Source organism: Scaptodrosophila lebanonensis, unplaced genomic scaffold (genome assembly GCF_003285725.1).
Source record: "Scaptodrosophila lebanonensis strain 11010-0011.00,11010-0021.00 unplaced genomic scaffold, SlebRS2 tig00000053-arrow-pilon, whole genome shotgun sequence".
Classification (NCBI taxonomy): domain Eukaryota; kingdom Metazoa; phylum Arthropoda; class Insecta; order Diptera; family Drosophilidae; genus Scaptodrosophila; species Scaptodrosophila lebanonensis.
This window is the reverse complement of record NW_022060548.1, coordinates 12,299,168-12,311,712: the sequence shown is the minus strand read 5'-3', so window position 1 is coordinate 12,311,712 and position 12,545 is coordinate 12,299,168. Positions and strand designations below refer to the sequence as shown.

The window sequence follows — 12,545 nt, the reverse complement described above, 5'->3', positions numbered from 1 at the left end:
GCATTTTATATATGTATATCTATATCTATATATCTGTATGTCTGTACATTATACGAACTGAGCCCACTGACAAAAGTTCTTCTCTTGCACTAAGCAACAAATACAAAATGAAACCAAAACAACAACAACAAGTGAAAAACTAGTAAACATAATGAATGGTTTTAGCTGCGCGTTTCCCTCTTGTGTTAGTAACTAACTAGCTCTCCATTTCTATCACTATTTCTAGACTCTTGCAACAATTAATTAGGAACTAAACGAAGCAACTAACTTTGAAACCTATAAGCAATCTTTGAAATCGACTAAACAAACCGAACGAAAACGTTTCAATAAAAAGAATATTATTAAACACACACACCAGAATAATATGAATTTAACAAGCATATACATAGCTTACATATATATAGTTATATATATTGTATTGTATACATTGGTGGGCTTTATTATTGTAGTAGGCGTGGCAATTACAGCATATTCTAAACGTTAAACGGCGCAAGCTCAACTTTTCACACACACTTATAGTATATACATTATATATTACGAATAGGCCCAGTAGGTTTTGCCTTTTAGCCATAAAAGTAAATGATAAATAATAGATAAAAAGGGATGTCTGTCTGTAGGTTTTTTGTAACGTGTTTAAACGTAAAAATGTAATCATAAAGGTCTACTCAAAACCTAAACCTCCTTGAATCAATGTGACTTGTATATTTAAAAAGTAGCACGCTGGCCGAGCATCAGATGCATATATATATATATACAGATATATATATAGATAGTTTTCCTTCGATTATGAATGATTATTATAATTGTGTATTACGAATATAATTAAAATAGCATGTGTATGTATGCATAAATTTGCGGATTGATAACTTTTTAACAATATACATGCATATATAATAATAAAGACCACAAAACAATAATGATAATGACAAGCAAATAAGAATACCAAAAAGAAATGAAAACAAAACAAAACCAAGTTTATTGAAATGATTCCTGCCCTCCATTCGTATCAAACCATTGCAAACTAACTCAAAACGAACTTTTTATACATAGTACATATACAAGTACATAGCAAACAAATAGCATTGATGATTTTTTTGATGAGAATGGATAGAAAACATACGCCTAAATATATGTAATATAATTAGCATTTTTAAAAACGACACAAAACAAAAAGTAAAACTCAGAAATGTGTGCTTATAGCGTTGTTTTCGGTTCTCCTTTTATAAACATTATTGTACGGGTACGCATAAATATACATACATATATATACATATATATTTACTTCTGTAGAGCAGATTCTAAAACCAGCTCGCTATCTCGCTATCGATGATCAGTGCAGCAACTTTATAACGATAATACAACAATATATGATATATAGTATATATAGGTACTTCTCTCAAGGATTTGCATAGTTTTCATTGGGCTTGCTACATACATACATACATACATATACACCTAAATACATTATATACATACATATGTAATAGGCACATCTTGAACGCACAGACTTCTTCCCCCCAACTACTACAACAACAACCAAAACAAAAACATCGACAACGAGCACTTTAAACTTAAGCCATACATTCATTTTTTACCCAACTGAGGTACTACTTGCCTAACTAGAAAAGAGTAACAACAACAAAGACCGTTTTCAATTCTAATTAATACTAGTTGATAGTTAAACGAAATGTGTGTGCATGTATTTTTAATCAATATATATACATATATATACTATATATGAATAACAAAAAACAAAACATAATGGTATTTCCAAAAGACCATTGTAAAGGTGTTGTGCTTTTCTAGAATTTTATTAGTAGGTACCATCAACTAAAATGAAAAAAAAAAAAAAATTAAGAATAAATAAAAAAATAAAAAATAAAAATTAATAAAAACGAAATTTTATTTTTTTGTCACAATAAAATGTTATACGGAAGCAAAAATAATAATTATATAGAATATATATATATAATTGACTACCTTTTATACGTGCACTGAAATACTTACTTACAAGTATACATACATATATATATTTACAACAACAACAACAAATTCAATCAACCAAATTAAGCAACCGGCTTAAATTTACTCACTAAACAAATCTAGATTTGTTTATTTACACGCTTTCGGTTTATTGTGTAACATATTAATAGCACAAAAGCCAAACTAAAAGATTACAAAAAAAAGGAATACTATGCGTTTTCAACACCACTCGTTTAAAAAATGATTTCCAATAATTAACAAAAAAGGCTTATAATTAAAAATATTACAAAAAAGGAAAAACAAAAAAAAACAACATAAAAATAAAGTTTTGCTGTGATGTACGTTATATATATTTAATTACATGAATTGCAATATAAAAAAGCATATAAAAATCGTAATTCCAAATTATTACAGCAAATTAGCAAAAACAAAATAAAAAAACAACATATTTTATGCATGAGAACTTTTCCAAAAGTATGTATTGTACGAGATATGTCTAGAATTGAACAATGAAATTTACGCAATTTTAAATGTGACTTTTGTTTTACATTTTTGTAGGCAACAACAACAAGAATAAGAACAAACAACAAACACTTTTCTAGTATTGTAAAATCAGTTAACCATAGCATATATGTAAACATATATATATTAAAGCAAGAGTCTTTCAATGACATTGTAATGTAATGTTTATTGCAATAATTTCCGATTTTGTTTTTGTATTAACTCGCAAAATTTCAATAAAATTTAATGAACGTAATTATGTAAAAAAAATATGTTTCAGCACTTTTTTTGGGATTTTAATATTAATTCTTCCCTTTTATTAAAATAAGCTGCTCTTTGGGTATCTCTTTTTAGGAAATTTATCCAACATTTGTCGACATTAAGTTTTACTTTGCCCAGCTACTACACCAATAAATATTATATACACACAATCGTTTTAAACTCACTTTTGTTTACTTTATCAGCTAATATTAAAAAAATTGATCCACTAATTGATTCAAATTAACGTACTTATTTTGCAGCCCTGGCACTTGCTTGATTTGGAAACGCGACATGTGTCGTTGCTTTCAGTTATCGATAAAATATTAAATGGACACACTATCGATACTTTACCACCTCCAGCATTGAGCGAGATTTCGTGGTGAGCCTCGTGCGCCATTCGGTTAATCATGATGGAAAGTTCGAGGTGAGCGTACCTGTGCGCAAGAAAAAACGAGAAGAGTTATTGATTAAAATTTCTGCTAAAAAATTTAATATATATGTAATTATATATTGTAAATGTCTATAATTTAAGTGATATAAATCAAATATATATGTGTAACGTTTAATATTTTAATACGCGCAAAAGTACAACGAGTGAAGCTAAACACACATCCACAAAGGAAAAAAACGGAGCAGCAACAACAAAAGTCAAGCATTTTTGTGTGTGGCCCCTATATCTATATCTATGTATATAGAAGAAAACAACAATTTGTGAATGTTCGTGTACTTTTCCAAAACAAAACGTATGAAAAAAAATTGAAAAACGAAGCTGCATAACAGACGGTGTACATACAAGTTTAAAAAAATTAACAAAATCAGTTGAAAGTGTGATTTTTTTGAGCCTTTGTCTGTAAGTGAGGAGAAAGCTTTAAGCGGAGTTATAAATAAAAGAAAAAATACATAAATAAATACGAAACAAACAGCCCGTCGCCATTTTGAAAGTGATTTTACAATACATACACACATACGTATATAACACACACCAACACATAGAACACACATATAAACGCAAATACACACATAAAACCCCATCTAAAAAATCTACAACCCGATTTCCGTGCCGTTTTAATACAAAATTGTACAATTTTAATAATTAAAATCCGGCAGCAGTTAAAATAAAGGCAACTTTTAATAATTAAACAACCGTTGGTGTAACTGCATACGCGCAAAAAGCATTGCAATACTTCCTTTTGTCATAATCAGTATAACAGAAGTGGCAAAGAAAACCCCCAGCTGCAATCAATAAAGCAACGACACACATACAGCCGTCTTTTTCACTACCCCGCATCCAGAGCGTGTGTGCAAGCGAGATCGCGATAGCAGCAGCCAACAACAACGTGTGTGTGAAAAGGTTTACAACTGAAAAGTAAGTCGCAATTGTGTTGGTACATACATATATACTAGAGCTGTGCGTGATTGCATGCGTTAAAGTGGTGAAAAAATTTGCCGTTTTCATTATAATAATAACAATATAAGATACGAAAAATATTTAGTTCATTAAAAAAGACAAGTATGAAAATAATAAATAATCCGTTAATGTTAGAAGAAATTTATATCCCAAATGTGAGTGGAGGTAACGGCGTCTATTGTCACGCGCTCATCTCTAATATATATGTTGATTCATTTATTCAGGTATAAGTCTAGCGAAAACACATGCATATAGTATATGCATGTGTATATATATATGTGCGCACAAACAAACAATCGTTAGGTTTTAAGTCCACGGGGGGTTGAGCAAGGGCCTTTAAATATTTGTATAACAATAAAACGGCGCATAACAAACGCGAGAACAGCGACACAATTTCCTTATGTTGTTGTTGTTCAAAAAACATGTCAGCGGGCACAACAAATCTGGATTTAACGGGCTTTATCAGTTTTTCAGGCACAAGGGGACGTAGAGTCAGCCTGTGAACAGGTAGTACTCGTTATGTCCAATAGTACATTTTCACCGGCAATAAAACAAGGGTAGCTTCTTATTGAAAGCAGTCGTCTTACTGACTGAGCTATATAATTAAAAATAAATTATTTATTTGTATTAGTTTTATTACGCATACGATTTATTTACATATACAAGTAAAAAAATATGCAGCCTAACTTAAATACTTATATTTTTATTAGGAAAGGAATTTATCTGTATCTGTGAAAAGAAATTTTTAGAAATTTGTGATCTATCGTTCTCCAAAATTTTGTGCAACTATGTGTTTATTTGTTTGCTTCGAAAACCTTCAGAAATATTTTGTAGAATGCAAAAACTTTACAAAATCAGTATTCGTGACTACATAGTGAGTACAAAACGCACAGCTCTTCTCTAAGGTTGAATCAAAAGACTACTTCCCCATAAAAATCGTGTCCTAAAACATTAAACTTACCCACCCCATTTCTTTTGTAGACATTTATGTACATTGTGTATGAATGTGTAAAATAAAGCACATTTTCTCCCATTCGATTGTTGTTTACTAGTTTCGTTTTGCCTTTTCTTTATCTTCCCTTTTGTCATAGGACCGGCCCCAGCTTGGATGACAGCTACGACGATAAGCAAAGCGCAGCACCGATCGATACAGGCAAGAGGGAAACTCAGAGTTTGCGAAATTAGAGCTAAGAGATATCTTAACAAAACAAAACAAAAAGAGATAAATCAACAGACTGATAAACAATATATAACGTTAAAAGTATAACTATATATTAAAGTAAATAAAACAGAGTTGTAAATAAAAACGAGACACAACCCGGACGCAGCTGAAAGAGAGCGCTACGCATAATCCTCGCTCGAAGTCGCACGTCGCATGCCTTTTGGAGAGCGAGAGAGACAAATACGGAGAGAGAGAGTGCTGGTGAGAACGTCACAGCGTTTGACCAAAGACACATGTCAGTGCGACAAGAACAACAACAATAGGAGCAGAATCAGCGTAGCGGCAGAAAAGCAATCAGCAGAAGCATTAAGAGCAGAAGAGAGCAGGCACCGAGTTTGTTTTGTTTATAACAAATATAAATTGATTGATTTTAAGTGCGTGTGATATTTAACGTTAAGCATTAATTTAGCAAATAACCAAAAACAAGAATACGAAAAGGCAGAAAGCAGAAATTTTAACAAGCCCAAGGATAATAGAGAGAGAGAGAGATTGGAGAGATAGAGGAAGCGAATGCGCTTTTGGTGCAGCTCAGCGAGAAGTAAAGAAGCAAAAGAACGAAACTTAAAAGAAGTATAAGCTCGAAAGGAGAAAGAACGAAATTACTATGACATACTCGCACAATAGCGTTAGAAATAACATCAAAATGACAACAGCATCAGCAACAAAGTCTATACGATTGAAAAAGGGCGCAGCAGGAGCAGGATCGGCAGGAGCAGCAGCGTCGGCAACAACAACACCAACTGCAACAACAACAAGCACGCCACCAACTGCAATTATACCCTCGGTAACTGCACATTCCAACAGTATTGCCAGCAGTACAAATTTCAACAACCAACACCACTTCCATCAACAACAATCAAACGCCTTAAGCACCACACCAACATCAACAACAGGAGTAACCAGTGTCTTCAACACGCCCAACAATAGGCAGCAACGTCAGCAGCAGCAGCCCCAATCGGCGCCTCCTCGCAGTCGCCAGCGACAATCGCCGCAGCAACTGCAGATGAGCGGCGGTGGCGGCGGTGCCTTCTTTTTCGCCAACAACTCAAGGCGCAGCACCGGGGGCGGATTCCACGGAGCCCGCTCCCCTCAATCGATGGTGCGTCAATCACCGGCAACAATTTTGGGCGGAGGCTTTTCGCCTCCCACTGGTGTTTTTGGTTCAGCCGGCGGCTCAGCGCGCAAACAGCGCCGGAGCCCAACCACTTTTGGTGGCAAGGTGTCGCCACCACATACACTCGTACCCACCGCATTGACGCATTTCGCCGGTAGCAAGTGTTTCGATGCACCGGCGCCAACAGCATTGCCCAAGCCGCCCCAGCACTGGACTCTGTCCAAATCAGAGGAAAAGCAATTGGTGGCCAGCAGCGCTGGTCCGGCACTCCAGTGCCTGCTGCGTGGCGGCTCGATGTCGGCCCAGCAGTTGCAGAAACATCATCATCATCACCATCATGTGGTCATCAAGTCGTCGAAGCGCAATCTGCTCGATGACTTCGATACGCACAATTTAAAAATGTTGCTCAATGTGCAGTCGTAACCACCAAGGCAGCAGAAAACACAATGACAACATCTACAAAAAACAATAATCGAGGCGACAGATCAACAACAATGTGAAAATGGAGGACCCAGAACCCGTCAATGATTTGCAAAAAAAAAAAAAATATGAAAAACAACAAAAAAATGAAAAAGAACAAAACATAAAAAATGCAAAAACAAAAAAAAACCCAAAAACAAAAAATATAAACTGAAAAATTGAACTTTTTTAAACTACAAACAAAGAAAAGAGAAAGAGAGAAAAGAAGGAATACAAAAACAACACAATAACTTTAAAAGAGTAATGTTTGTGATCTCATGTGTATCATAAAACAGCGACAAAAATTGAGAAGCTTAAACAAAAAACAAAACCTAAAAAACAAAAACGAACACTAAAATACTGAAGCAAAGAAACAAATGCAAAATAGAACTGTCCTTACACAACGACAAACATACACAACAACAGTTTCAACAACAACATCTTATGAAGAAAAAAAATGCAAAATTCCAACAACAAACAACTAAAACTATTGAAGGCTTCAAAACAGAAACCAATCAGTCGTTAACTTCAAAACGCAAATTTTAAAAGCAGACCAAAACAATTATCAGAACTTGCTGCAACAAACTACAGAAGAAAGCAAGGAGAAGAAACAAGAAAAGAGAAAGAACAGCAAGAACAATTTGCAACGGACGCTTGGCTAGATAACAACAACAACAAGAACTATAACGGATACTTCACAACTGAACATTGTTTTAAACGTGATACGCAAATAGACTTGAAAATTAATTAATAAGTAAAAATTATAACTATAATATTTATGTAAAAAGAAATTAATTATTTAAAAAATTGACGCTAGAAGCGCAACACATAATCAACAGTTTTATGTTTATTTACGCGGACAAAATGTGCAACGTACCTAAAAACATAAAAACAAAGAGAATAAAATATAAAATAAAATACCATAAAGAGAAAACTAAAACAAAAAGCTGAAGAGCAGCAAACTTAATATATAAACCCCACCAAATCGCTTTAAAGACTAATTAAACGAACAGAAAAAGAAAAGAAACAACAACAACAAGAACTCTTTAAAACACGACAAACTCAACGAGACGAGGGCGTTGCCGTTGCCAATTGCCATGCCCACTTGCCAGCCGAATGGGCGCACAAATTTGATCCTGAGCAGCAGTAGCAGCGCAGCAGCAGAGCAACGCAAAATGCATAAAAACTTGCCCCATCATCTACTCAAAAAACCACTACATGGCCGATCTATCTTAAGTCATTTGGAAAACCAACATTATACAAAAAACAAAAACATACTTCCATTAATTTTAGTTAAAAGCCCTAGAGCTACAGCTATCAACTGAGTTGTTTTCTTATTTTTAATTTTATACTTTAATGTGTACCTATGCTATACACACATATCTCGCACACCATACTACGTTTATACGATGCCGAAAATCCGTGAGTTGACTGCTATTTTAAAATATATCTTTTCTCCCATATGCATATGCCGATTTGTATATATCCTACCAATTTGAATGATGTCGAACTCTTGATTTTTAAAGGATATGCCTGAAAATCATGAGTTTCGCTTTTAAGATAATTACAATCTACGAATTAGTCGGCTCTTAAATAATTCTATTTCAGGATATTCAAGCATCTTATAATCGTTGTATGGTATTGTATATCGTATTATGTTTATACGAAGCTTGAATATCGATCAATTTTTCGCCTAAGCAATATATAAATTAGTAAATTTTTATACAGAAATTTGTAGTTATTGTGGCTCGGGAGTTTTAAGCAACGCATAAACGTAGTAGTACCCGAGAGATACATGCGAACCAATGAGTTTTGATATGCATTTACACTGTATATCATAGTAATGGCTTTAAATATTTTTGAATTGTACATAGAAAGAGAACTTTTAAAAACTAATTATAAATTTCACAAACAATTTTAAAACATGTATAGAATAAATTTTCCATAAATTGGGCGCATCATCTACACACACACACATACATAAGCGCATGTTTTCACCACCACAACATACACACTTCTCTGCATTGCTTATGTAACATAAATATATAAACACTATATATATATAAATATATATATTTAAGACGAGACATATGCACAAATGAATTTGAATAAACAAATGGCGCCCAATTGAAAGAAACTGAGTTGCAATATCCAAAAGTTGCTAAAAAGAAAACAAACTACTTCTCTATTGTAAGACAAACAAAAATAAATGATATGAAAAATTGTGGTGTAATTTAAAAGTTGTAATGTATGCAAAATTCGTTGATGCTCATAATTCTCATATAGATATGGAAAGAGGAGAGAAGAAAAGAGAGGAAAAGAACACTTAAAACCCAGTACCTTATTTTTCATAATTAGCATTATTATGTACCATTAATTGTTAATACCATGAATTGTACGATATGTAAATTATTTAAGCTACCAATAACAACAATTACTATACAAATCCAAAGTTCTATTGTATTTTGCGTCATGATGAGTCATAATAACAACAACAACAACGACAACTGCTGTTGCCGAATTGAGTTTTGTAAGAAAATTGCGGGGATAGATGTGCAAGATATTTGGCCGATTGCGCAATATAAAACAACTATCTTTCGGATCTAGCCTCGCAACAACAACGCCCTTTAAGAGTGTTTGCCAAGTGAATTGGTCAAAAGTGATAAGCCAAAAAGTAAAAGAGAGAGAAGAGAGTAAATTGTATAAAACTAAGCACATTTTGTTTTTCGATATCAAGCAAAATTGTTTATTGTTTATGAATGCCTATTATTTCCTAAAAATTGATGATATATCATAGTTTTAAAAAAAAACACACAAGTTGAAACAATGAATGAAAGAAAAAGAAGCCAAAAAAGTCAAGCACTGTTTTTTTTTTTTTTTTGTTTTTTAAGCCTATGCTGATAAAAATGATGGTAGCTTTAAAGCTTGTGTCTTCAAGTTGACGCTTTCCTACTACAAACAAAACTACAAACATACTTCTTAGAGTATTTTAGAGATGCGCAGATTGGAGCAGTGCTCAATCAATCGATAGGAAATTTAAATTAGACACACATTTCCCAAACACTTGACACTTGTTGCGCAGAATTTTGCATTTTTTAAGCTGTAAGTTAACATTTGTTATACGCTGCGAGTCAATTTGAATGATTCATTCAAAGAGAACGAACTTAAGCTATTGAATTAAAAAAAAAAGAAAAACTAACACTAAAATCAAAGCCAAAACCAACCGAGGCGTATGCTCAAAACAATACTACTATACATTTTAATTGCATGTCTGGCCGGGCGATTGGCTCTTTGATCCCTTCTCAATTTTTCTGCACTGCCCAAGCAGCTTAAGCGAAAATTAATTTTAAATATATATTTTGGGCCGTTGCAAATTTAATAAAAACAAAAAACTTTGCCACACCAATCAGTACAAATTAATAATTTCCAAAATAAACATAAAAAAACTATGAAAAATGTTGGGTCAAGGACATCCTCGTTCAGAGCATGTAATTAAAATATTGAGACATACACAAATGCCAGCAAAAATTTTTCCTTTTCGTTTGTCTTTTTTTTATTTTGGCCATTTTATTTAACCAACAAGAAAAAACAAAAAATTGTATTTGCAGTTCGAATATTATTTTGTAACTATTTTTCCTTTTAAGTAGTGTTGAGCGCATTAAGTGGATTGCGACTCATTCGTCATTTTATTGCTCCATTGATCTATTTACAATTTAATTTGCAATTTTTTTGTGATACTTTGCTATATATGTATTTAAATCTGGTATATAATATTTACAATACATATAAAAAACAAACAACATCTAAACAAAATAAACACAACTACACACACCCATACACAAAACAATTGAAACACACACACACCAACGAAATTGTAACAATTTGCTTTGCAAAAAGAAAATAAGCATCTGAAAATATTGAAAGCAATATTGAAATTGTACGAGTAATTGTGTTAAATCCAAGACCAAGTGTAATAATTTTTGATGAAAAAAAAAAACAAGAAAAAAGTCCACAACAACAATAGAAAAAAGCAACTAAATAAACAATTGTACACGGCTTTCGTAAAGAAATTTATAAAAGCTTTGTATAATTACCAAAAAAAAACATCCTACCTTTGTGTTTTCATTTGAATTTGTTTTCTTGGCGCACTCTTTTCAGTTTCAGTTTTTCAGCATTCCACATCCCTCCAATTGGCAAATAACAAGTTGGCACCAACATCTACATCTTTTTGTTTTGCTCACGATTGATAAACAAAATAAAATTTGGCCGAAAATATTAAGCAATAGGTAATAAAAAAGTAACGAACACGAAGAACCGCAGCAGGAAATGTTGCATAAACAACACACAAAATATAAATACAAATGCTTGTACGTGTAGACATCTATTAGAGTACTGCATGCATGAATTCGAAGTGGATTCATTCGAATCAAACAAAATAATATGACTTTCTTTGATGCGTTGGGAGAGCGAATTGAATTGTTTACTATGCAACGAATCTTGTGAATCATTGTGAAGCAGTTACGGAACAAATTATGAATGAAAATATATGTCTTGTATGCCACTACTCCAGCGATGCAAGTCAATTTAATAAAAATAATGGGTTCTAGAAGTTAGTTGGGGTATAATTGTTGCGGCATTTGATTGTGAATCTTGGAAATAATTCGATTTGAAAAATTCCACTCAAAATTATAGCAATTGATTAATGATCTATCGATTCCAGTTAATGGAATGTAAAATGTGCTCTGGAAGTCGTTTACATCATAAATTCAGCTGAAAGGCAAATTTAGCAAGGGGTCTTCAAAATAATATTTAAATCGAATGCCAGAAGCTAGGTTAGAAAACAATTCTATGCGATTCAGATGCGGCAGTAAATGGTTTCATTAAATAGTTCAAAGTGGATTTTATATATTTGCATCGATTCTTCACTCTTTTTCGAGTTTTCATTGATATTAAATTAAATATTAAAAAATTGAATTTGAATTCAAGTTTGAGTTCCATGCCTGCAGACCTCTAATGATTATACAAAATTAAGTATATGCACAAATTTAAAAATACAAACGAAACCTTATAAAGCAGCGAACAACAAGAGCAACAACATGTCTTAGCAAAAATAAGCAATGTCATTGAGATTGAGCAATTTTTAAGCAAAATGGAAAAAGCAATTTTCAACATTTTATAACTTTTTACGAACATAAAAAACAGCAATAACCACAATAGCAACCGCAAATAGAAACAAAACAACTGCAGAGATACGAGTACTGCGCACACAAATAATAATAATAAAAATTAAAAGATAATGTCAATGGGTGTTATGTGAACTGAACAGTTTGCCACAACAACAAAAGAGACATCAAACCAATGCATTGTATAATATGTTAAACAAGAACACATACGATAACGAGTGTGTATTGCATATGAAAGATCGGCGAGACAAGACGGGGCGAACGGTCATACGTATATAGATGTAGAAGTAAATACTTCAGATAAGCGGCTTTGAACACATACTCATGTACATGAGTTTGTAAGATTGTATGCATATTGTACGAAGAACGAAGAAAAGTTGAGGAAAAAGATGCATTTACTCAAATTAATCGCGT

At 32.9% G+C, this 12,545-nt stretch overlaps 1 protein-coding gene across 1 annotated transcript; it reads left to right on the top strand.

Moving 5' to 3' along the window:
* The first annotated feature begins 3,781 nt into the window (after positions 1 to 3,781).
* LOC115623953 lies at positions 3,782 to 9,394 on the top strand. The gene is made up of 2 exons (XM_030518517.1): positions 3,782 to 4,111; positions 5,245 to 9,394. The coding sequence occupies exon 2, from the start codon at positions 5,980 to 5,982 to the stop codon at positions 6,910 to 6,912; it is 933 nt and encodes a 310-aa protein (XP_030374377.1). The 5' UTR covers positions 3,782 to 4,111; positions 5,245 to 5,979; the 3' UTR covers positions 6,913 to 9,394.
* Positions 9,395 to 12,545: the final 3,151 nt, after the last annotated feature.

Excerpts from the sequence above, each read along its gene's own strand:
- LOC115623953 (XM_030518517.1), top strand. The coding sequence starts at position 5,980 with ATGACATACTCGCACAATAGCGTTAGAAATAACATCAAAATGACAACA.